The sequence below is a fragment of the Penicillium rubens genome (genome assembly GCF_028828025.1).
Source record: "Penicillium rubens strain IBT 27055 chromosome Unknown utg000003l_segment0_segment0, whole genome shotgun sequence".
Classification (NCBI taxonomy): domain Eukaryota; kingdom Fungi; phylum Ascomycota; class Eurotiomycetes; order Eurotiales; family Aspergillaceae; genus Penicillium; species Penicillium rubens.
The window spans coordinates 8,551,917-8,575,599 of NW_026890601.1; the positions used below are offsets into that span (position 1 = coordinate 8,551,917).

Genomic DNA, 23,683 nt, shown 5'->3' on the forward strand with positions numbered 1-23,683 from the left:
AATCCTGTGCCTAAAGTTGGAGGGTACGTACTAGGCACCTAAGTAGATAAGAATGTGCCATTACATGTATATTATGGAATTTTGAAGTATGCTGCGTTTCATCGTTGCATTTAGTCATCGAATACAAGAGCTCTGGCAGACTTCAGGCCCTTTCTATGGAGTTGATCAACGATTCCCTCAATGTAGGCAATGTCAAACTGATGCCCAGAGCCAAGTGACTTGTATATTTTGTAGGCCATCTGGAGTGGGAAGATGGTAGATGCCGGCCCAAAAAGTCTCATCTCCTCTTGTAGTAGGTAAACCATACTCAGAGATATATTTTTCGCAAATGCAATCATGTGGCCCTGAATGTCATCATATTCCATACTAAGCTGCCCGGTCCAGATCGGCTGTTCTTGGTCATGGCAAGGGAAATGCGTAATGGATCTCATGAGTTCGGAGAAGCAGATAATTCGGAAGGCCCATAGGTGGGTAAAGGCGTTGGCCATGGTGACATTGGGGTACCAAAAAAGAGGTAGATGTGTATCGTCAGAGGCCCTTGATTGTACTTCTTGTGACACATAACCACATCGCCAATAGCAAGGTTGGTCTGATTTCTGCAGCGCTGTTTCCAGTTCATCGAGGCGGATAAGTACGTTGGTGATTGAACCGAATAGTTTGTTGATATCGGACAAGTCGGCCTGGACCAAGCTTCCTAGGACGGAATCGCTTTGGTGGAGGAGGGCGGGAAGGATGACAACTTCATTAAGGAGGCTCTGCATGAGTGATGGGGGGAAATGAGAGAACGGGGTGTCAATCCATGGTTGCGATGCTAAAAATGTAGGCTGGCGGCTTCGTAACGCCTGCACTACCTATATCCAAGCTCAACAGCCATACGGGCAGAAAGATCAGAGGGGCAGAGCACGAACCAGAAGAGGTCGAAAACCGACGAATAGCTTATGTAGTAATCCGGAACTACACATGTGCGGCCCGTGGGCATGTAGCAACATGCCTACAGCCTGGGTGTGCGACGCTATAGCAGCGACGGAATCTGGAAGCATAAGCTTTGACCAGTTAGCGAGCGCGTAGATAAATGTCAGACTGGGGGAATAGTACTTCCACTAGCGTAAGACACATAATAGCTGGTATTTGTTCAGTGCTAAGGGAACGGGGATTCAAGCCAAAGCTTTGTCGGAGTGTGTGGATTGCCATGTCGTAGGTTTGGGAGCAGGTTATGTTGGTTTCACTTGGCTGAGATAGTAGTAAAGCTCCCAATGCTGCGACTGCCCTCGGAAGAACCAGACTGGGGGTGTTCAGGGATGGAAGGCTCGACAGCACTTCAACCCAAGACCCGCAGATTCGAGGCTCATTATAGTCCGACTTGCACGTTTGTATAATCCCTTCGTTTTGGGGAACATAACTTTTCGTTATTAACTCAGTCAAAGTACATACGTTAAGGGGGTTCAGATAGACCTGAAGGGGTAAAAGTCCGGTTGGCGAGTCTTGTTGATCGACACGTGATACTGTCTCTTGGCTCTCCCTTTGAACAAGTGCAGCTTGGTTGTGTTGCTGTGAAGTAGACGAGACCTTCGGAGTGTGTGATATAAATTTCCAATCGGTTCGATAGCCGTCACACTTGTGACCTGAGAGAAAACATTGGCTGCATTCTGGACGCTTCCCATCGCACTAAAATTATAAGAATGTCAGTGGCCCAATCCTAACGTGGCAAATGAGGTGGGCACATACCCCTAGCTTCCGGGTTCTACAATTCTGACAAACAGATTTCTGCTTGACTTTCATTGTATTTGCGGAGATGAAATATCGAAAGTCCCCAAGCCGTGGAAGTCTAGAAGGATACCGCAATTGTTGTGACGTATGAAGTCTTGGCGGAATATGCGACCAAATCGGGGGTTGCCCCCACTTTTCCGTTTCGGACCTTTCCTTTTTGGTCCTATATAAGGATTTCAGGGCACAGTTGAAGAAATGATAACATTGGGATTTCTCACTACTTTGAATGCAGTACGTTAATTCTTTGAAATATAACATCGACTGTCTAATAATAGAAAAATGCATGGGTGGTGATCTGCTTTTCGCTCTCGTCGTATCTCCTAGGAATCACAAGTGAGACACCATCCACCCCTCGAGGCTCGTAGTCCAGATTCCGGGCAGCATATGTAAGAACCTCTAGTCCAAATTGCTCCTTGAGCCAACAGGCAACCATGTCCATTCCTGCAACAGCACAAGCTCCAGTCCAGATATTTCCGTCAACAACCCATTTCTTTTCCTTAGTCTAGTTAGTTGACGGCAGGATAATTCTCTTTCGCCCATTTATACCCAGCATGGTTGATAGTTGCGTTCTTTCCGTCGAGGAGTCCTGTAGACGCAAGTACAGTTGAGCCAGTGCAAGTTGTGAAAACCGACTTTCCTGCATTGATATGTTGACGGATGAGATCACGGGTGCAGCTTGAAGCCTTCGAGATTCGACCTCCTTTGCTAGGAGGTCGAGCCAGGCGCCATTGCAAGCACAAATAGGATGCGAGTTCTAAGAGATCATAATATTCTTGCTCGTCTTCTGTATATTTCAAAGGCATTTTGTTACACCCTTAAGTACTACGGAGTACTAGTAGTACACTTAGTCGGATATCGAGTACAATATACGTTGAACGGCCAAGTACGGAGTAGCGCAGATCTGGTTCAGTAAAAAGGCTTGGCGGGGAATCTAGCCGTTCTAGGATAAAGTACCGCGCGAACAGCGGTTTCTCTTGCTAACGAAATGTGAAACGCATACTCCGTGCCTCTAATCCTCAATCCTTTCAACTACAACCTGCCCAATTTGTACTATAATCTTACTTCCGAGTTAATAACGACTCAACGTACTTTAAAAATGTTTATTAGGGACAAATTCAGGAATTCTTATCAAGTCTCCTTCTCGTGCGTCGGGGACGGGTTAATAGAGCTCTGCAAGGTACAAATTTCAAGCTTTTCGGTCTTACTGATGATGAGTTGCTTTAATTGAGTTTAGCACCAACCAGAGGTATAGAGACCCACACTCAGCTATAAATAAAGCATTGCGGAGATGATAAACAGTCTAGTAATGTTGACAGGTTAGATAAGGTTGTGAGGATATACATCCATATGTCGGTAACGTAATCGGTAAGCGAGCTGCGCACGCAAGCGAGCTGCGCAGCCCAAAACACATAGTAAAAGCGATAAATTACAACTTGATATCTCAACAACGGTTGTTTATAGGAACATTTCCTTTTGGTTTATTGGTTTATATATAATATTACGTCGCTTTAGGGAGTTTCGAGAAATTTGATAAATTGGTGACTGAGATATATATATATCTATAGATATCCTAGAGTTCAGCAATGTATTTTTCGTTACCATAACAATGCAAGTTCTCGATTTACTCAAAATTGATATATAGCACTAACAATGCTTATCGGTTGCTATCGGCAAATAGTAGAATTGAATAAAAGCGTTAGTGGTTGAAATAGAGTATCACGTTTACTATGTGTTTTGGGCTGCGCAGCTCGCTTGCGTGCGCAGCTCGCTTACCGATTACGTTAGTAGCTCGGCGTAACTAATGGACTGAATGAGTAAGGTGTACTCCGTATAGCACTCAGGGTTCGGAACTTTATACCCGGGATCGGCGCCTTAATGCCTGGATTTGGCCTCGATGTTGAGACCGCTTTTAGGCATCAATTTACAGTGTATTGTAACCCATTCAGCGTTTTCCTCCCATACAAATATCTCCATCTCCAGTTTTTGAGGTGGTTTATAAGCCTCTATGTATGAAAATGTGGCTTTTCCCCCATACATGAAGGCTTATAAACCACGTAAACTGGAGATGCATGCATTTGGGATTAAAAGCTTCATCTTACACCGTCTTCCCTAAGAATTACCTAAGGTACTTTTTTAAGGGCTCTGTAATGGTAATTCAGGTATTCTTATTTTTCTGCCAGGCCAAATTGAATCTGAGACATCCAGGCACCAATCTCGGGGAACTAACTAAGATTTGAACCCTGAGCGCTAGTTATACGGAGTACACCTTTGTAAATGAGTTTGAGGAGTTATCGTCAGTCTATAGCCTGATGGTTCAATTTTAGGGCTTGAGTATAGTCTTCTAGAACCCGTATAGAAGCTTGATGTTCTTACAGAACCTGTACGTGCCGAAGACATAGGGACGACGACATCAGTGGTGCATCCGTTGATTATACTCGGACAAACCGTTGGAGAGGACAAAATCATCTGCGTAGCTGAGTCGATACTAGATATACAGTGAGGACTATAAGAGAGAGAGCTACTAGCACAGGGAGCTTTCCAATGCTCTTTTCTAGGCTCCATTCCCGATAATGCTCATCCTATTAGTAGGTTCCATAAAGGACCTCGGGACCTCGGGAACTTTCATTCCTTGCCAGACTTTGTTCCCGAAATATCTCCATTTCGCGTACTTGTCTCCAGCGGTGGAAATGAATATCAGTCTTGTAGTGGCCTTTGATGGTGCTGTCATCCCAATGCTGCAGCAATAAGTCGCTGCCTATCTTATATTTGTCCGAGCTTTCGCCAGCCTACGGAGTACGTGGGGCACATTTGTTTGAATGAGTGTGGATTAGGATAAAGGCAGTCTGCTTGAAACACCAGAATTGACTGAGTCCAAGACATAGCGAATGGTATCAAGCCATACGTGAGTAGTCGCCATCTTGCGGATTATTTATAGATACAAGATGTTACAGAACTTCTCCGTTTACGTCGTGATGGCCGATGGGCATGCTCATGTAGAGACAGACCCTGTGCTCCGAATATATAAGGACAATCTTGCATGGCTTGAACCTGCAAACAATGCCTAGCAATCCTCAATCCTTCTTTATATGTTAATTCTAAGCATTACCTTCGAGATGAGCAACCCAGTCGACGTGCACTTTGTTGATGGAATTGCCGATTTGGTAGTTTATTACCTCCATCTTTTGAGTGATATTACTCCATCTTTACTGTCTTTGTTGTACCTGCTTTGCACAGGCTCTGTGTTTTTCGATGTTGCTCACCATATGCTCCACCGTTGCAACAAGTCGTCTCACCTTCTTTTTCGACGCCTAGCGCGTATCCACCATTACCACCACCTCTACTTCACACGGCATATGAATTTCGACGAAAGGTATCTTCAGCAGAATCGATTTCAAGCCTTGCCGCTCGAGCTAGCACTCCAAATCGTTGGAAGCACTCTAGGGTATCTCTTTGCTAGTTACGCGACGCCTAACGGCCTCGTGTGGTGCACACGAAACCACCTTTTGTCTATAATTGGCTTTGAAACCCTAAGGACTACTTTTGTCATCCTCACATGTGGCCGCGACTCAAACCATCTCATCTACAAAACCGCCCCGAAGGACACCAACTGGATACTTGTGGGCCCTGAATTTCACGCACTACACCATGTCTACCCAGATCGTTATATGAGTTCGTTTATCAAATTCTTCGACTGGGTCTGGGGTACCGCCTACTCCTTCAGACGGAAGCGCTTTACGGTCACCGAGGGAGGAGCATTTGTCCAAGGAATAATCAAAGGCCTCAAGCGTGAAGAAGGGGTAGCCTGCATTCGCAAGTTGACAATTGGGACTGATTCGGATCATCATGACCTTCTTTCAGACACCGACGTTTTGATCCTAGCTCATGGCTACGATGGCGAGGACGCACTTAGCTCAAATTGTGATTCAGCTACCCGGCTGGTCAAACTATTCAGGCAGTGTAGAGCAACCAATCCCGCCTGCCAGACGCTTCCAGAAGTATGGTACATTGGCAGCGAGATTGAGTTCCATCCATTCTGGAGAAATGCACGGCCACAACATGACTCTCAGTCTAAACAAAGGACGTTCCTACCGCACGCTCGTTCTTGTTTTGATGATCCCGATATAATTTACCGCCACATCGTTCTACCCTCCTTCCTCTCATCAGTGGGAAATGCTGTATTCTCTGCAGACTGGGCGGCCAGGTGTGCAATGTGGTGGATCCGACGAGGTGCTAGATATATTCCCGTCACATATACGGGAATTGCGTGGTTGGACTATTTCAAATTCATGTATTGCATTCCTTATGCGACTGATGCGGATGAAATGTAAGTAAAGCATGTGTATAGTCATATAGACCTGGAAAACAACGCAAACACTGGTAGACTGTCTCACTGTCTGAACTTTCTATTGAATATATATAGGAGACCTACAAAACAGACACTGCCTCTCCTGGTTTCAGCCAACACACCTTATCCATAACGCTCTCACTCTCAAAATCTTCGGCCAGCTCCTTCCCGAACTGCGTGAAATGGCCCCACGACTCATAATGCATAGGGACCAGAACGTCTGCTTTGATTTCACGGAACAACCGAGCAGCCGATTTGCCATCCATGGTAATCTGCATCAGGGGACCATTAGGGTCCTCAAGGTTCGCAGGGGCATGTGCGTTGCCTAGGTTGAGCACGGCAGCGCAAATATGATACTCGTCCGCCATCTTCTTCAACTCGTCGATGTACACAGTGTCGCCTGAGAACCAGATTGCGTTGGGAAGACCGTCGCGACCAGTTCCGAATCCTTCTCCCGTGATGATGAAGCCAGTGCATTCACCACCAGGCAAATGCTGTGTTGGAGTGCCAATGATCTGGAGCTTCTGTCCGGCGACGACAGTGTCTATTTTTTCCCAGGGCTTTAAGCCATGAACGGCAGGCCGAGGAGACAGGTTCTTGGCTCCATCAACGGTGGTGAAGACGCGGCGGCCATCTAGCAGGCGCCGGCCGAGCTCGTCCAGATTGTCAGGGTGATCTTCGTGGCTCAGAAGTACAGCATCAATGACGGGGAGTTGATCTAGACGGAGAGCAGGATCGTCTTCCACAGTAAGGGAAACCTCGTCGGTGATTGGCCACGTAGATCCAGCGGGTGAGAAGAAAGGATCAGTGAGCATGTTGAATCCGTTGATTTCGAGAATGGCGGTGGCGGTGCCAATGTGGGTGATGTTCAATGTAGGAGACATTTTGAAATTGACTTTCCTTGTAAGACCAAAACCGTGAGTTCTATCCTTAGTATGCTGTGATCTGTTTCATTACACTTGATGGTTTATATAGGTTTAGAATGGTAGTGAGAGCCAGGGAATTAATCATCCTGACAAATTAATCTGATCCATTTATGTATCTGATGAATAATTTAGGATCCGGGACATAGTAACTGAAATTCTGTGGTTCACTTTCCTAATGGGGAAACGTATCCCGCCAAGACATTTTCTACTTCTGCTTTGTTACCTACTGGACTACAACATAGCCTTGACAAAGGGATTTCAACTGCTCTTCTATGTTGTAGATTCTGGAGAATTGACTAAGAGCGACCGCAGCTAACTACTCGTGGCGAATAGTAGTTTTCTTAGTAAATTCTCGCATCTGAAATATCATGTTATTTCGGTATGCTCCAAACCCCAACCTCTACTTCTTGATGTTTTAAACATCTTTCGATTATTATCCCCGCATGTTACATACCAGTGCAGTGTGTACGGCGAGCCGTCGAGTGTTTACATTTCTAACATAATACGACACGAAGCATGCCTTGCGGGTAAAGTTCAGGGGACTGATATATATAAGCAAAGCGTTTGGCTATTGTTGGATGATGGCCTAACTCCCAGCATCGATATAGGAACCAGGGTACGAGGAAATACTCATGGAGAAGCTGTGCGCAGACGTTGAATGTCCTATCAAATCGGACGAATGCAAGGTAGAATGTAGACACAAAGAGACACAGAGGTAGAGACAAGAGTGGTATTTTGATGGAAGGCTACGCAAGGAGGAGTTGAGAAATATACTGATGCATTCCGAACTAAGCTCTCACTGAGGAGAGAAGAAGAGAGAAAGAAATAGAGAGGGAGAGAACTAAATATCTGCTCCTGTCACCCGTGGTGGCCTCAGGTATCCAACGTAGAGCTCTCAATGACGATAACAAAGAAGAGGTGCTGCCACCGCGGTTGCCTGATCCCTCATGCTAACTAACAACATTCATCATGAACAACATCCATCTTTTCTTACCGCAGAAGTTCGACAGAAGCATGAAACCTTCACTGGAACGTCGGCGCATGCCAAAGCAATGTCCAGTGCAGGTTGAATGAAAGCAGCTTCTTGGCTCTTTCCAAGGCGGGTGAAGCATTCGTGTAAGCCATGCAACCCCCAAACATTATTGAGCTTTGCCTTACGCCGAGGATAGTCCAGAGAGAAACCAAGATCCTGTTTAAACAGCGTTTCTGCTTCTTCAACACGTCCCTGCTCAAGGAGCAGGCCACCGAGCGCATGGCGGACTGGCTGCATCCAGGGAAGCGGGTCAGTGTACGGGAGTGCATCCTCACGCACAATGGCTTCCCGAAGGAAATGGAACGCCGTCTCGATATTTCCCTTCCGATATTCTAGTTCACCTGCAAGCATAGCAGAGCCAACTGCGAGAACATCTTCCTCCTTGCATGGAATGCTGTTAAGTCGCGAGCTAGGGACGGCCTTGCGCGCTGTTTCGAACTCCTTTTGAGCGGCTTCCGCTTCTGCAATCCTTCCAAGTGCGCTGAACGCAAGCCCGCGGGTGTAATGGATGGTGGCTGTAGTTACACAATATGTATCATGATCGGTGGGAAGCTTGAGCTCAAGGATCTCTTCCCAACGACCAAAGCGCACTAGCACGTGCGCCTTACTTCCCAGGAAGCTCTCGACAAAGTCTGCCATTGGGGGGCTTTTGACGGATAGCAGATCCGCATCAATGATCTGTTCGAGCTTTTCCGCAGCGGACATCGCGTCTGTGAATCGGCCGGACATCATGGCGGAATACAACTTTGCACAAACATAATGCACCCGGTAAGCCGCGTACATAGTTGTACCGGTCTCTCGGGCAAAGTAGACGTCGTCGGCAAGTATCGCTTCATGGTTGGAGTCGATACCACGACGATAGTCGCCAACGGCGGCATCAATATGCGTCGGCATGTGTAACATATGCGAAGCGTGCGGAACCATGCCGCGTAGTCGATCCGCAGCCGGTAGAGCCAATTCCGGAAATGGCGACATCTCCATCATGTGGATGTGCAAGTGGCAGATTGCCGGATGACTGCGACCAGGGTCCTGCTTCAGTTGCAGCTCAATCACTTCGCGAGCCTCGACTGTGTGATTCCCGGTCGGTTTACCGGTGTCCAGGTCCCATAGCCCGCGCGGAGTGATACACATCAGTGCTTCGGCGAATAGCGCAGCCACGTCCACATCATCGCTGAATTTATGATAGACAGAGCGCATCGCGTCCGCATATGCGCGATCGAAAGGGCCCAGATCCTCGGGGATGTCATCAATTGGTGGGAAACGAGAGCCGATTGCCCCGATCAACGCTTGTTCGACTGGAGTGGCCTGGCTCGCTAGCTTGGACGCTCGGGCAAGGACATCGTTGACCTTCTTGATAGAAACCCGACGATCTTCCGGGTCAAAATATCTCCACGCCTTGTTGTAGTTGGGCCCAGTCGCATATGCAATTCCCCATAGCGCCATGGCACAATTGGCGTCACTTTCGGCAGCCCGTTCAAAGCATCGAACCGCTTCCCCATGGTTGAACGAATGAGCCCACATCAATCCGCGACTGAACCACAATTGAGCTTCCGCCGACGAAGTGGTCACTGATCGACGATACGAACCAAGGTCGTAATAGGCCTCTTCCTCAGCCTTTGTGGGAGGGCTGGATTCTCTAATTGAGTGTTAGAGCACAGTATTACAAATATCATGAAGAGACTCACCGCATATTGTAAATATCGAAGTTAGCGGATTTAGTTGTAACTCTAGGGTCTTGAGGTTAATGCAGTTATTCAGAAGACGGGGTGCATTTATTTATACACCCAGCCACGGAAGGATATGGGTCAATGATTTATCAGCCACATATGATAGGAGGTACATCGACTACAAAGAGGGGAGAAGCCGGGGTACACGTGACTGCGCCACTTCGATCGGAGGACAGGCGGGATACCGAGCAGGGTCCATGGTTTCAATCGCCGATTAGTTCCAAGGTTGGGCTCTCCGGCGTTGCACAACCTTCGGGGACCCACCTGATAGGTCTCAGTGGCGCTTCCTGACCTCCACACTGTCCCAGAATGGTTAGATTATCCGCCAAGACTTGGTTGACGGACGCAAACGCCCGTGGATGATGCTTTGCTGCTTTGTTTTTGATTGACTCAATATCAATTTCAAATTACATCGGAACAAAAATCATATTTGTGGTTTACCGAAACGCCGGTAAAAGGAAGACGATTGCTAATTCTTTCTGTCGTTAGCTGGGCTCCCTTTTCTCTTCCAAATTTGGGAGTTTGGGAGTGATAAGTCTGCAGGGGCTCACCGCAACACTGGAATCCAGAATCAACTTTTCACCAGGATAATTCCCCGCCGAGGATGATTATCCATTGATTGATATGTATCTTCCGCAGGAGATAATTGACCTTGTATGATTTGTACCAGTCCAGCTCTGCGCCTCTACTAAACAATCCTTTGGCAGATTACATTTTACGTCGAGATCGACACTGCGCAGCATTCTTCAAGGACATTGACTGCTCGAGCATTTCGGATAACGAACGACAAGAACCGGAAGAACTTGTCCCAGCTCCGGCTAGTCAACAAAAGCTTCTGTCACAGTGCCTCAACCCGTCTTTTTCGACACATTATAGCCATAGCCCATTCATCGTACGACACCACCCAGTTACCATCTTTAGGAAGGCTAGTGAACCTGTCCAAAAGCCCATATGCCCCATATGTGCGTCAGGTCGACATTGGATACAGTTCCTTCCCATGTTCGATACGGGAGGTTTGCTTATACACGGAAGATCTTGCCGCCTTGTTGTCTTCATGCTTGCGTCAATTCTACAATCTCAAAGCCCTCGACTTCCGTGGTCCGCCATTGGCGCTCTTGCCCCATGATAAGATAAAAGCATCCATTGACTCGATACTCATGTCGTTGTGCTATGTGCCTCTGCCCAACTTGACAGAACTCGAGATTCAGTTACCAATGACGAACGATTTCGCCCCTTTATTTGCCGAGAATATCAGCACATTGCGGATACCGATTGAGCAGACCCTTAGCCGCCTTCAGTATCTTGGATTGCACGTCTATGCGCAGACAAACCAGCAATCTTGTGCGGCCCACTTGTTGAGGATCGTGGAGCTTTCAACAAACCTGACTTCTCTCTCACTCAGTAGCACGAACTATCTGAGCATTGATCGTCTTGAACTCGGCTCGCAGGTCTGCCTACGGTTTTTGTCTCTGCACAAATTGCGAATTTCATCACGAAGTCTCGTCAATATTATTGAGCAATGTAGCGAGTCGATGCACTATATCGAGCTAAAGCATCTGAAGATCGAGTCTGGTTCATGGACAGAGATTCTATCAGCAATGGATGATCTACCCTATCTATATGACTTTGATATATCTGTTGGGGAAACTCCCATAGGAAGCGAGAGGCTTCATTCAGCTCCGACACTGTTCTTTACTGCAGAGAATATACAAGACCGCGGGCCGTTTGGGCTGGACCATTTCGCGTTTCAAAATCTCAAACGAAGGGTGAAATTGAAACGGGCCGTGGCTCGGCATTTCAACTGTTGAATCAGGCCCTTGCTACTATGGCATTTCAAGATCAAACGTGTAGAAGGAAGGGAGATATTGTCCTCTGCTCGGGGAAAGCTTTATCTATCTATGACTTTGATACATCTGTTGGCGGAGTCTCCACAAAAGGTGATATATTCCATTCGGCTCCAAAACCGTGGTTTTCAACTTGGGACCCCTGTCTAATACATAGTAATTCTTCCTCATTAACGCTTGGCGGCCATTGAACCTTTGCTGCTGGTAAGGGCAGAAGCGCATTTTCCATGGGTTTGCTTTTGTGCACTGTAGCAATTCTTACACAGAAAACTGAAGCCAGGAGACTGGGGCTACTCTATCGCCTGTGGAACTAATTCCATTTGGCTTCCAGCTGCAAACTGTACGATTCCAGTGTGCCAAGCGAGAGTCGATATTCAATGGCAGTGATTGCCTGGTGACTCTCCAGTACTGTACATTAATTAGGAGACCAGGCCGTGACTCACGATCAGAAGTCCTAAGACACCCAAAGTTCCAATTACTCTTTAATTCCTATTGCTACCGAGTGGACTGTTCTTCCATTTTACGTGTGCCTTTCGACAAAATACAAATTGGGTAAGTGAGTGTAAAATCTCGAGTTTTGAATTCACGAAGTTAATCTAAATCAACCAGGGGAAAATGCAAAACAAAACATAACATAAAGTACACAGAGGAGGTCGTAGGGTCGGAATGTTCAGAGATTCACAGTTAAAAAACAACCTTGGGAACGCCAGGAGCTGTCCAGCACACTTTGTCCGAAAATCCCTCTTGGGCAAAAACCTCCTCCAACTCCGCGCGGCCCTCCTTGAAATGCTCCCACGATTCAAAATGAATTGGGACCATGACATCGGCGCCGATATCACGGGCAAGCCGAACGGCTTGTTTACCGTCCATTGTAATCTGAATTGGGCCAGTTGGGAAGTCAAAGGTGGCATTGCCCAAGTTGAAAATGGCTGCAGTAATATGCCATTTCTTTCCAATCTCCCGCAGCTCGTCAATGTACACGGTATCCCCGGAGAAATAGATTGCGTTAGGCTTGCCAGATGAGTCAAGGCCGAACGAGTCGGTCTCCAGGACGAAGCCCGTGACTTCTCCAATTGGGAAATGCTTGCACGGGGTACCAGTGATTCGGTACTCTTTTCCTCCAATGCAAGAAGTCACAGTTTCCCAGGGTCGGAGGCCAACGACACCCGGGCGTGGACGCAAGTTGGTGGCACCGTCGACAGTGGTAAACACCTTTCGACCATCCAGCAGCTTGCGGCCTTCTGGGTCCAAATTGTCAAGGTGATCTTCATGGCTAAGAAGCACAGCGTCGATAGGCGGCAGTTCGTTGAGCTGAAGCGCTGGACCTTGCTTGTTGATAAGGTGCGGTGGTGGCGGAATGCTCTCAAAACCGAACTGCTTCAGGTCCACTTGCTCCCAGACTGGGGTCGAATCATATTCTGTCCCTTCGATAGCCCCGAAGAAGGGATCTGTCAGGAAGTTGACCCCATCAATGTTGAGGATGGCAGTTGCAGTGGTGACGTGTGTGATGGTAAGGGTAGGTTTCGATGTTGCGGCCATGTTTGCGGTAAGAGTGAGAGTCAGGAAGACAAATTTTTGACACAGGGGATCTGATCAATGGAATTGGAATGTCAAGACACTTTGTTCAGGAGAAACTGAGGTTTATATAGATTGCCTTTCTGAAAATGTTTAGAAATTCTGTTTCATTCTACTGATGATGTAAGTTCGGCTCATCCCGCGCTCATCCCGCGTGGGCATGGACATGAAGTTTCATTGCGCCACAACATGCAGAAAAATTATATAATATCTCCCGGATATTTATCAGCCCCAGTGATTATCAACCACGCTTGTTTCCAAAATTATTCTCCGTTAACCACTCCATGGCCTCGGGAATCCATGAATTGCCACTTCCAACGCGCACAAAAAGCTTGGCGGATAACCTAGTCGTTTCGGGTTAGCGCGGTGGGGACAATCCAAGATCACTAGGTGGGATGCCGAAAAAACTTCCGCGAAGTGTATTTTGCAAGATCGAACTAGAATGTTTGCTGTAAATGTGATTATCTTATCTGCTATATTCCAATTTCTTAAGCTTACTCCGAGTGGATGTATCCTATTCTGAATGTGAAAAGAAAAACGTAACCTGCTCCAGACTATATACTAAGTTAGTCAAGACACCTTATCTATAAGATTACTACGAGTCTACAGATTTAAGGATAGATGAATTTTGGATGTTGTTATAGAAGGACTGACTTATCATAAGTATTAATTTTTGCATTGCACAAAGCTAAAGCAGATACATATATTGGCAGGACCCTTCTCAAGCTACCTGCATTTTTTCGACCTCTTTGATAAACGGACTCGCCTTTCGAATTCTGTGGCCGTAGAAGTAAAAGACAACAGGTATCGAAATACATGCTGCCTCCACAATTCCCAGAATTGTACTTGCCCAATTCAAGCCGAGAGCCTTATACATTGATGGACCTGCAAGCGGAAGGAATGCTCCCATGACACTTCGGGTGAACATGTTTCCTGCAAGTGCAGATGCAGCGTAAATGCCATAAGACCTAGCAATGTAGTTTGAGGCGTAAATAAAGACGCATGCGTTACCCACTCCAAAGGGAACACCAGATAGGATGGGGACGACCCAGTGAACGTTTGGAGTACACGTCCAGGAGAACCACAACTGGCCAATGGCTAAAAGAGTAGCACCAAAAAAGACGATACTGACCATAGCCTCTGGTTGTACCATACCGGTTTCTGGGTCCTTGCGGTGGAGATTTATCACTTTACGAAACAGAGGTTCGCATGCAATGGCAATTAAGACACCAACACCTATACCGACGAACGAAAGTCCACCAATGCCTGGCGACCATCCACGTTCTTGCTGGAAAGCGATCGGATATGCGACGAAACATAGGTAAAGGACGCCATAAACAATGGCAACATAGCCGTCCCAAAACATACTGCGAGAATATTAGTCTTGGCTTTGTCAGATGGCCGGGGAATAGCTTACCATATCGGCTCTTTTAGGAGCATCACGAAGGGTCTCTTGAGATTGATTCTCAGGGAAGATGCAAAACCGACACCATCGTCATAGCGTGTCCACCACTTTGGGTTCTGTGTCTCCTTTCGTTTTCTCGCAGCGCGTCTTTTCAAGATCACGGGGGCGTATGTTTCCTTGACAGAAGCTATCAGGACCAGGACCACACCCCCAATGATGAGAACAATCCAGTTTGTCCACCTCCAGCCAAGATATTGGAAAATAAAGCCTCCTATGATGGGCCCATATACAGGGCCGTTGGTTGGCCCGATAGACCAGAAGCCGAATGCTAACGCCCGGTGCTTATCCGAGACGATGTCATTAATAGATGCGGGCGAGTTCGACATCAACGCACTTGCGAAGAATCCTCCGAAGAACCTGCTCATAAGGATGGATTCAATGTTTTGGGCTAAAGCGCTCGGCAACAATAGCAACAAAAATATTGTCATTGAGGCAATATAGACTGGCCGCCGTCCCACGAGCTCGCTAAGTGGAGCAAAAATGATACTGCCTACCCCCATTCCAAGGAGGTAAGTCGTGACACCGAGGAGGGCCACAATCTTCGAAACGTGGAAATCGTCTTGTAGCCCTGGAATCCCAGATGTGTATAGTGTGCTGGAGAGACTGGCAACCGTCGCGCCAAGACTCATTGCAGCGACAGTGAGGCCTTTGTACCAAAGTGGCCATAGGCGAGGATTCTCGGGATCTTCAGAGTCCCAGTAGACTTCGAATTCAGGGGGTGCATGTATGCTGGCCAATTTGGAGACCACTGGCTCGAGATATGAACTGAAGTGGTCTTCGGCGCCTGCGTCCAAGGTGCCGGCCAGGTTTGATTCGTTGCGCAAGGTTTCAGGATGATAGATGTCGACCATTGTGGTGCACTCCAATATATATTTACTGGACTGCCAAGATGTGAGGTAGTAAGATGAGCAGCTCCATTTCAAAACTTCCCCATTTATAGGGTTGCGGCAGATATACTCATATGGATAAAGCGGCAAGTGGGATGTTCCGACTTGTCCATAGATGTTATTCAGTCAGGGCTACTTATTCATCAAGTGGGATGTCCCGGTGGAATCGCATTGGTGGGCTTCCTCGCTCGAGCCCCACCAGGAGCTGCCGTCATTCTTCCCGAGGTCTCTAATTTTCCCTTGTATTAACTTCGACCTCTTCACTCTACAAATTCCTGAATTCATTAGTGTGGTTTGATGAAAAAATCTGAACTCCAAAGATTAGCAAACGGTTCGCACAATGTCGCCACCTGCCGATATCGCCCCCTTGTGGTTTCAATGTGACTATCCAGACTGCAACGCAAAATATCGGCGTAAAGAGCACCTGAATCGACACCGTAATCATCATAATGGGGAAACTATCCTTGCCTGTCCTTATTGTGAGAGTGTCCTGACTAGGAAGTGTGTGCTGCCTCAGTCACATGGGAAAAATTATACTCATCTAATGATCAGTGATCTATTGCGACGCCATATCCGGACTTATCACCCGCAGAGACATGCGCCGCCGTCTCGAAAATCTAGGGCATGCAGTGCATGTCATGCACGGAAAGTCCGCTGCGAGGGTGTACTACCATGCAATGCCTGTCAACATCGAGGCATCATCTGTGTACCTGCTGGAGGTGAAACCGCAGGTGAACAACAATTTTGCATTGATGATCTCCGCCCTTTGCCACCTGTTTCCACGATTAATGATTCCGTTTCCGAAGCTCCCCGGTGGATTGCTCATGACTATATCGATATTTATTTTAATTCTTTCCATCCGGAATGGCCTTTTCTCCATCGAGGTACATTTGACTTCGCCAAGGAGCCTTGTGTACTTGTTCAATCTGTTGTCGCAATTGGCCTGTGGGTGAAAGGGACCCAAGAAGCGCGAGCCGCGTCGATACAGCTGCATGATAGGCTGTGTTCCGCATTTTACGCTCAAATGGTGAGAATAAGAAATATTATCAATATTATCACGTTAACTACAATTAGACTTTGATGCTGATATTACATTTTTGCCCTAGGACCAATGGTGCATTTCCAACTCGAGTCCACGACAACGCACAAATACCCCGTGGCCTATAACAACATTCCAGAGTGTGCTCTTGAATATCATCCTTGCCCTTTTTATTGCAAGAGAAAATGTTAGTATGGATTTGAGCATGCGATGCCGATTGCCAGACGACAAATACAAGCTCTTGACTGCCCTTGTTCAAAGCTGTCGCCAGTACGGTATTTTCTCCTATCCTAACATGCTTCTGCAACACGAAGCCGATGCACCACTTACGCTTGTATATGTGAGCGTTGAAGAGATCAAGAGATTTGGACTGGCACTCTATAAGGTGTGCCGACTATCCACCTCCTTTCACTTAACCGGAGAAAGTGCCAGTGGTGGCAGAAACATTCTGTTGACCCTGGCCGATTTGTCTTTTTGCATGCCAGACAGCGATGAGCTGTGGAATGCTCCATTGGGATCGGAGTCCGAAGTGTTGAGCAAGGCTGATTTGTCAACAGCTGGAAGGGATAATGGAGATGTGAAAAACTGGATATCACAAGCGTCTGCTCTTGTACATGACGAAAGAGTCGGCTTCGATTGGATATAGCACAAAGTATCATAGAAGATACACATTATTAGTTCCAGATCAAAAGACAGTCCGTCGAAGGAGCCATGTCCGGTCTCGGTACTGGGCAGTGGAGAACAACAGAGAGGAAGAGAAACGAAGAGGGCGCTATGCTACCTAACTAGTTAGTTGACTGAGGTAACTGGTAACTAAGCGAGTTAACTAGTTAGTTATTTAACTTCATGAATATCTCGATCATATCCACATAGGCAGGGTGGCCACTGAATTGAAATTTGAGGACTACGAACACAGAAGATTTTAGCAAAACAGCGTCGCTCACAGCCATCAAGCCCACATATGACTGCCGGTACCAGCACTTTTAAATTCCAGTTGCAGAGGTCTTACGCCGGTTGGAGACGGAGGTCCGCAATTACACCGATAATATCAAGACCACCGTCTCCGAAAGCCTCGCCCTGTTGCAAGTGGCAGGTAGGTATCTCAGTGGATTCATTGAGTTTCACGTCACGTAACCCCGCTATAGATTGAGCGAACTGGAAATACCTAGTCTGGTGGAGAATATGACTCAAAATGGCCAAGTGTCGTGATCTTCCAACGACTATACGCTTTTCAACAAGCGTGCGCTTACAATCAAGGTCATGGCAACATTGAATAGGCTTCTTGGATCGTGCCTTCACACTACTATCATGGAAAGCTGGTTACAAAAACAGTACGAAAGAGCTATTTAGATTACTCTATATTAAGTATAGCGAAATCCGTGATTAGGTCACTGTTTACAACATCCATGGATAGAAGGTGAATTCAGACGCCACTGTTATTATGTAGACACTATGCAGACCTGACAAACTCAAAGTAAATTGGCACATCTCTCTCCTCTTATAGGAACTCAGCAGCATCCCCATAAGACATAGCTCCTAGCGGTAAAGAAAGGGCCCGCCAACCAAGCACCAATAACATTTGGAAACGACTGACATGAGTTGCGTGAGACTCGATCAATATGAAATTCGCCCAAACCCCAACAAATCAACCACAGACCCAGAACGCGCTTAGCTCTTACAGGTACTGGAAGCACGAGCGTGCGCAACGAGTGAAGGCGTCAGAGGTGTCCTCAGCTGGCTTATTGGAGGTAGTAGCACCACCTGCACTACCATTGGTGTTAGACACCTTAGAAGAAGCGCTAGAGCCGGACTCCCCGTTCCAGACTTCCGGACCAGGCATAGGGTATTCCTTGTAGCCGTTCCAGATACTGAAGTTGAACGAAGGGTCGTCCTTCTTGTAAGCACCAGGGAATTTGACAGTAGGTCCGGGGGTTCCATTGCCACCACCGACAACCTTGACTTGAGCACATCTAAAAACTATGTCAGTATTTACAGAAGTAGGAGAGGAATGAGAAGGCTTGACTTACGAGTAGTAAAACTCGGCTTCGCCACCCGCGGCGCCGTGCACACCTGTTTCGGAATTAGTATCCTTCCCTTGTACTGATGAGATAACAGACATACCAATGTGCTCCGGCCGAATCAGATACTCTCCATCAGGCAGACTCGCAGGAATCGTGAACTCAATACGATCCTTGTCCCAAGTGCACCAGGCATCCTTGGTGAAGTCCTTGTTCTTGTCGCAGACACTCTCTTGGTGGATCTTGAACCACTCGCCATCGCCCTCATATTCCTTGGCGGTGGTAGGAGCCTTGGACATGTACACGAGGGCAGGACCAGGGTGCTGCATTGTAGCACCAACGGCAAGCTTCATGGCCACCTTGGATCCTGCCTTGACCTCCGCGGTACCGGTTTGGCCAGCGAAGGTGAATGCACCCTTGTTGCAGCGGAAGTCAGGCATATCAGGGGTCATGTCGTCGCGGGTGTTGACCCATTTGGTTGGGTTGTACTTCGCTGGACGAGTATTGGACCGGACAGAATCGGAAGCCTCCTTGCCGTCAATGACGATGGTGTCGAAGAAATAATGGGCTGAGACCATAGGCGCAATGGCTGCGAGAGCGACGAGGGAGAACTTCATTTTGAAATGAATGGAAGAACTGTTTGGCTTGGAAAGAACGAATTAAGGGACCGGCCCAATGAAAGGAAATATACTGAGATAGAAATGAACGGACGAAGCTGCTCAGGATGAATGTGTTGAAGGCATCAGTGAAGGGATCCTGTCGTCCTTATATACTTTCTGATCTCGAAGTATCGCACACGACACGGCATCTTGCTCCTAGTCATTGCATGATACCGAGGTATCCTTCATTCTTTTGAAACAAAGGGCTCGAGCTTGGTCGCTTAATCTCATTTAGTCAGGAATGACAAAGGCGTTATTATGGACCAGGATGGGGATATCTGAAACGCGGCTTAAACCTGCTGGACCCTGACATCTGACATGGCTTCTTCTATGGCAAAAGCTGCCTTCGCGAAGGCTAGCTGGTAAACCTTGTCATTAATTTTCTAGAGCAGAGAGGCTTTGCAGCAATTCCTAGATGATGTCCGAATAGAATCTAGTATGGTGTACCGCCAAGATTAGGTACTTTTACTCGGTGAGAGTCCGAGGTTCTGTTGGAGACATAAACTTCGGTAGCAACGACAGTCCCACTTGCCGATGGAGGCTTGGCATGTGAGTGGATAGCCCAACTTCACGAGGTAGGGGAGCGATATGATTGGTGAGGGAGAAATAGAAGGTCTTGGCGCTGTCATCTAGGCTTTGCGGTCCCTCAGGCTGTTACAAAATGTTCCAGATTTTAGCCTGAACAGGAGTATCTATTCGCTTATAGAAACAAGGGTCTGAGGGGGATTACCTAGGGCTGTTTATCCAAAACGCTTGGTCGGATGCTTGGCTACATCTGCTCCAATTAGATATGTCCATACATCAGGGGAGGGCAGTGACCCTTCGGGATTTGGACCCAGAATACTACACTACCTACATCCCATTTTAGCAATTCTCCGATTGAAGAAACAAGCTAAACCAATCCCACATCTTGGCTACTCCTTCACTCCATAGAATGTCAACCTGTGACGGGTATTGCCGGTTGCTGTACAGTATTCACCCGGATCGTCGAAACACTGCTGTGGCCGTGTCAAACTAGGCACGGGTCGTGGGATAGCTCGAGTTTCGACGATCCTGATGTCGTGTTTGCAGCTTAATCATCAAAATCCAAGAGCATGGATATATAAACTCCTGGAGATGGCCGTTCATCTCGCTATCACTTTTCAACGATCAATCCTGAGCATTGAGGCAACCATCCAAACTTCCACTTGATCGGAAAGAATCCATCTGTGATATATCGTTTCCTTGTTACCTGAAGATGATGATCCTCCCTGTCCTGCTAGCCCTCGGGCTTCTATCCTCAGCAGATGCCGCGGCATCTTCGGGCTGCGGCAAACAACCCACCCTCACCAATGGCGTCCACACTATCAATGGACGCCAGTACATCCTGAAAGTCCCCGACAACTACGACTCAAACAAACCCCATCACCTTGTCTTCGGCCTCCATTGGCGAGGCGGAAACATGAACTCTGTCGCCAACGGCGACAGCATTCAACCCTGGTACGGTCTCGAAAGCCGAGCACAGGGCAGCGCAATCCTGGTATCTCCCGATGGCAAGAACGCTGGCTGGGCCAACACCAATGGCGAAGACGTTGCTCTCATCGACGCCATCATCCAGCAAGTCGAGGGCGACCTCTGTGTGGATTCGAGCTCTCGCTTCGCGACGGGCTTCAGCTGGGGCGGTGGGATGAGTTATGCCCTTGCTTGCTCGCGGGCAAAGGAGTTCAAGGCCGTGAGTGTCTTGAGCGGTGGTTTGATTAGTGGATGTGAGGGAGGCTACGACCCCATCGCTTATCTGGGTATTCATGGGATTGACGACCAAGTCCTGCCAATTGACGGGGGAGTCACTCTGGCGAATAAGTTTGTTGGGAACAACAAGTGCCAGCCGACAAACATCGGCAAGCCTGCGTCTGGCAGTGGTGGCTTTGTTCGATCGGACTTCCAAGGATGCTCCAAGCCTGTTTCATTCATAGCTTATGACGGTGGACACGTCGGTGCGCCCCTGGGTGTCGGCAGTTCTCTGGCTCCCGATGCGACCTGGGAGTTTTTCATGGCGGCTTGAAGTCTTGGTTAGCCATCGATCCTGGAAGGATTTCCACTATCATTACCTAGCGATTAGGCCAGCACCCATGCGATTAAGGATTATAGTCAGTTTGTTTGGTTCGTACACGACAACCACTTGCAGCCGATTGAAATTTCGAAACTTCTGCGTAATTATCGGGCCACAATTCTGGACTTGGTCGGCTTCTGCTTTAGTAACCCCAATTACCCTTCCTTTTGAAATCTTTCTTTCTAGCTTAGCAAAAAATGCAATAGTAGATAAACACCGGGAGAGTCGTGGTACAACTCTAAAGAAGCTGGAAGTAATCGGACGCGGGAGCATGAAATAGAATGTGACCACGATTCTGCTTTGAGCCATATCAGGCTACCAAGGCAATGTAATAAAAACGTTGAGTAACAGGTAGCTGCATTCCACTTCATCAATTACTTGTCGAGTGGACTAACACGGAGGCTTCATCATCTTGGGCCATTGTCTAAGATGTCATTCTCTAGTGCCAGTCATTTTCGATAGCCAAAAGAACTTGGTTTGTGACCGAAAACCCCTTTCTTTCAACATCACTAATAAACTTCAATACCCGACATCTGTCCGGCTTGTGTGCCATCTCCATTCCAATGGCGTACAGAGCAGGGGCATAAATTATAGCCTCCAGATGGAGATGCTGGAGAGAGCTTTCAGCATGATCCAATGCAGAGCTTGCTTGCTCGTAACTCAGTTGAAGTGGCATAAGTGGCAATCCACACCCTAGAGACAGCCAGCATGGATCTGAGAAGATCTGTGAGATCTCGATTGTCGCAGATTGGTAGATAGTAAGCATGGCGCTTCCAAATGTCCCTAATTCCTGTTGTGAATACCAAAGCACACAGGCAATCATATCTCGTTGAAACTGGGAGGCAATGCAAGTTATATTGATGCCACCAAAATTACTTTTAGTCGTGTATGTTTCATCGACACTTTGTTGCAGCCTGGACAGGCTAGTCAGTGTTTTCCATTCAATGGCCCACCATTGTAACTGAGCCCACATCTCGAGGTCTTGAGCCAGGCAACCAAGGAGCGTGTCCTGGCACTGTGCCAATATAACCCTTTCCTGGGTAAGGAAGAGCTTCCTGGATCCAAGGTGAGGTAATTGACTAGAGACGTCGGCGTTTGGGTCTCGTGAATGACAGATGGCTCTCATAGCGTTCAGAATTCGGGCAAGTCTGCTCATTGACCTCCCAAGCGGGCTGAGTGAGCTAGTTATTTCTCGGTGCTGTCTATCAAAAGCGTAAAGCTGACGAACCCTGGAGTCCCATAGCAGCCCAGAAGGGTCCACCAGTAGCTATTCGGTTTATCAGCCATGGGCGACACGCAGGATTGAGTGCTAGGAATAGCTTACCTCAACAAAGCTCAGCAGCAGGGCGCATATCAGAACCACTGAAGGGCAATAATCGGTATTTGCCGTTGATTGAAATTCTGTTGCAACCAAGTTTCGCAGACTTTGTAGCGAGCGAGACAACCTTCTCTTGTCCGTTTGTGATACTGACAGTAGCTGCGGATTCTGCGAGGCATAATATCCCCCCAGTAAGGACACAGTGTCTTGCAGGAGCATATTATCATGTAAAAGGGGGATCAAACAATTCGCGGCGAACACCGTGGTCAAAACTGGAGACGAGCCCACCGCAAAGAAGAAGACACGCTGGTAATGTTCCGATGTGCTGACAAGAGGACTCCTGCACATAACCCAACCAGCTGCTTTGTGGCTTTGGATCATGTGAAATTCGGCCATTGGCACAACTGTTGAATTGCAAGGGATTCCCTTCTGCTTGCAGATAGTACATGGCCTTCCTCCATCGCACTGAATGACATGATCAGTATATTTTAGTCAGCTATAGGAAGACAATTCAGACCTTGATGTGATCTCTTCGACAACGTTGGCATCGGTAACCGAGGCGACGCCTGTCCCTAGGCCCGCACGGCATCTTGCCGGAGCCTTTGTCTCATACGTAGTGAGAAGGAGTTGGAGATTTTACATAGACATCAATGGGTAATTAGTCACAAGGATTTGTTTTTCCACCTGGGCCGGGTTCTTGTTGAGTGAATAACGGAAGATAGTATTTTGCGGAGAAGATGAGACGCGAAGACCTCCGGATCAGCATTAGGATCCACTTTCGCAGGGTCGCTTCCTAATGTGGCCTAGCGTGAAACAGGCCGTGAAACATGCTTTTTGTGAACCATGGAACAGTACCACTAGTGGAATCCACTTTCGCAGTATTCATTCCGAATATCACCCCGAGACATCAGCTTCCACTCGCATATGTTACCATAACGGTGTTTCCATTATGGTTGCGAAGCCATGATATAGGAGAAATGGTGAGATTATT

General features: G+C 47.5%; 12 protein-coding genes across 12 annotated transcripts; 4 read left to right on the forward strand and 8 right to left on the reverse strand.

The window, feature by feature from the left end:
• Positions 1-110: 110 nt before the first annotated feature.
• N7525_009486 (uncharacterized protein) lies at positions 111-761 on the reverse strand (the record flags this gene model as incomplete). Its single annotated transcript, XM_061214749.1, has 1 exon — positions 111-761. The coding sequence occupies one exon, from the start codon at positions 759-761 to the stop codon at positions 111-113; it is 651 nt and encodes a 216-aa protein (XP_061069180.1).
• Positions 762-2,032: 1,271 nt separating this feature from the next.
• N7525_009487 (uncharacterized protein) lies at positions 2,033-2,570 on the reverse strand (the record flags this gene model as incomplete). Its single annotated transcript, XM_061214750.1, is given in 2 exon segments — positions 2,033-2,269; positions 2,283-2,570. The coding sequence occupies 2 exon segments, from the start codon at positions 2,568-2,570 to the stop codon at positions 2,033-2,035; spliced, it is 525 nt and encodes a 174-aa protein (XP_061069181.1).
• A 2,310-nt stretch (positions 2,571-4,880) lies between these two features.
• On the forward strand, positions 4,881-6,095 carry N7525_009488 (uncharacterized protein; the record flags this gene model as incomplete). Its single annotated transcript, XM_002563545.1, has 1 exon — positions 4,881-6,095. One exon carries the CDS (start codon positions 4,881-4,883, stop codon positions 6,093-6,095), a length of 1,215 nt encoding a protein of 404 aa, XP_002563591.1.
• A 97-nt stretch (positions 6,096-6,192) lies between these two features.
• N7525_009489 (MBL fold metallo-hydrolase) lies at positions 6,193-6,996 on the reverse strand (the record flags this gene model as incomplete). Its single annotated transcript, XM_002563546.1, has 1 exon — positions 6,193-6,996. One exon carries the CDS (start codon positions 6,994-6,996, stop codon positions 6,193-6,195), a length of 804 nt encoding a protein of 267 aa, XP_002563592.1.
• Positions 6,997-8,005: 1,009 nt separating this feature from the next.
• N7525_009490 (uncharacterized protein) lies at positions 8,006-9,761 on the reverse strand (the record flags this gene model as incomplete). Its single annotated transcript, XM_002563547.1, has 2 exons — positions 8,006-9,707; positions 9,757-9,761. 2 exons carry the CDS (start codon positions 9,759-9,761, stop codon positions 8,006-8,008), a joined length of 1,707 nt encoding a protein of 568 aa, XP_002563593.1.
• A 746-nt stretch (positions 9,762-10,507) lies between these two features.
• N7525_009491 (uncharacterized protein) lies at positions 10,508-11,606 on the forward strand (the record flags this gene model as incomplete). Its single annotated transcript, XM_061214751.1, has 2 exons — positions 10,508-10,760; positions 10,831-11,606. Coding segments are annotated over 2 exons (1,029 nt in total), but the record flags the coding sequence as incomplete, so codon positions are not given.
• Positions 11,607-12,326: 720 nt separating this feature from the next.
• N7525_009492 (MBL fold metallo-hydrolase) lies at positions 12,327-13,181 on the reverse strand (the record flags this gene model as incomplete). The annotated part of the gene is made up of 1 exon (XM_002563549.1): positions 12,327-13,181. The coding sequence occupies one exon, from the start codon at positions 13,179-13,181 to the stop codon at positions 12,327-12,329; it is 855 nt and encodes a 284-aa protein (XP_002563595.1).
• A 757-nt stretch (positions 13,182-13,938) lies between these two features.
• N7525_009493 (MFS transporter) lies at positions 13,939-15,533 on the reverse strand (the record flags this gene model as incomplete). Its single annotated transcript, XM_002563550.2, has 2 exons — positions 13,939-14,584; positions 14,635-15,533. The coding sequence occupies 2 exons, from the start codon at positions 15,531-15,533 to the stop codon at positions 13,939-13,941; spliced, it is 1,545 nt and encodes a 514-aa protein (XP_002563596.2).
• Positions 15,534-15,909: 376 nt separating this feature from the next.
• N7525_009494 (Zn(II)2Cys6 transcription factor domain-containing protein) lies at positions 15,910-17,254 on the forward strand (the record flags this gene model as incomplete). Its single annotated transcript, XM_061214752.1, has 2 exons — positions 15,910-16,596; positions 16,676-17,254. The coding sequence occupies 2 exons, from the start codon at positions 15,910-15,912 to the stop codon at positions 17,252-17,254; spliced, it is 1,266 nt and encodes a 421-aa protein (XP_061069183.1).
• A 1,029-nt stretch (positions 17,255-18,283) lies between these two features.
• Positions 18,284-19,243, reverse strand: N7525_009495 (lytic polysaccharide monooxygenase auxiliary activity family 9 protein; the record flags this gene model as incomplete). Its single annotated transcript, XM_002563553.1, has 3 exons — positions 18,284-18,578; positions 18,636-18,678; positions 18,730-19,243. The coding sequence occupies 3 exons, from the start codon at positions 19,241-19,243 to the stop codon at positions 18,284-18,286; spliced, it is 852 nt and encodes a 283-aa protein (XP_002563599.1).
• A 1,279-nt stretch (positions 19,244-20,522) lies between these two features.
• On the forward strand, positions 20,523-21,326 carry N7525_009496 (CE1 family esterase; the record flags this gene model as incomplete). Its single annotated transcript, XM_002563554.2, has 1 exon — positions 20,523-21,326. One exon carries the CDS (start codon positions 20,523-20,525, stop codon positions 21,324-21,326), a length of 804 nt encoding a protein of 267 aa, XP_002563600.2.
• Positions 21,327-21,813: 487 nt separating this feature from the next.
• Positions 21,814-23,088, reverse strand: N7525_009497 (uncharacterized protein; the record flags this gene model as incomplete). Its single annotated transcript, XM_002563555.2, has 2 exons — positions 21,814-22,641; positions 22,699-23,088. The coding sequence occupies 2 exons, from the start codon at positions 23,086-23,088 to the stop codon at positions 21,814-21,816; spliced, it is 1,218 nt and encodes a 405-aa protein (XP_002563601.2).
• Positions 23,089-23,683: the final 595 nt, after the last annotated feature.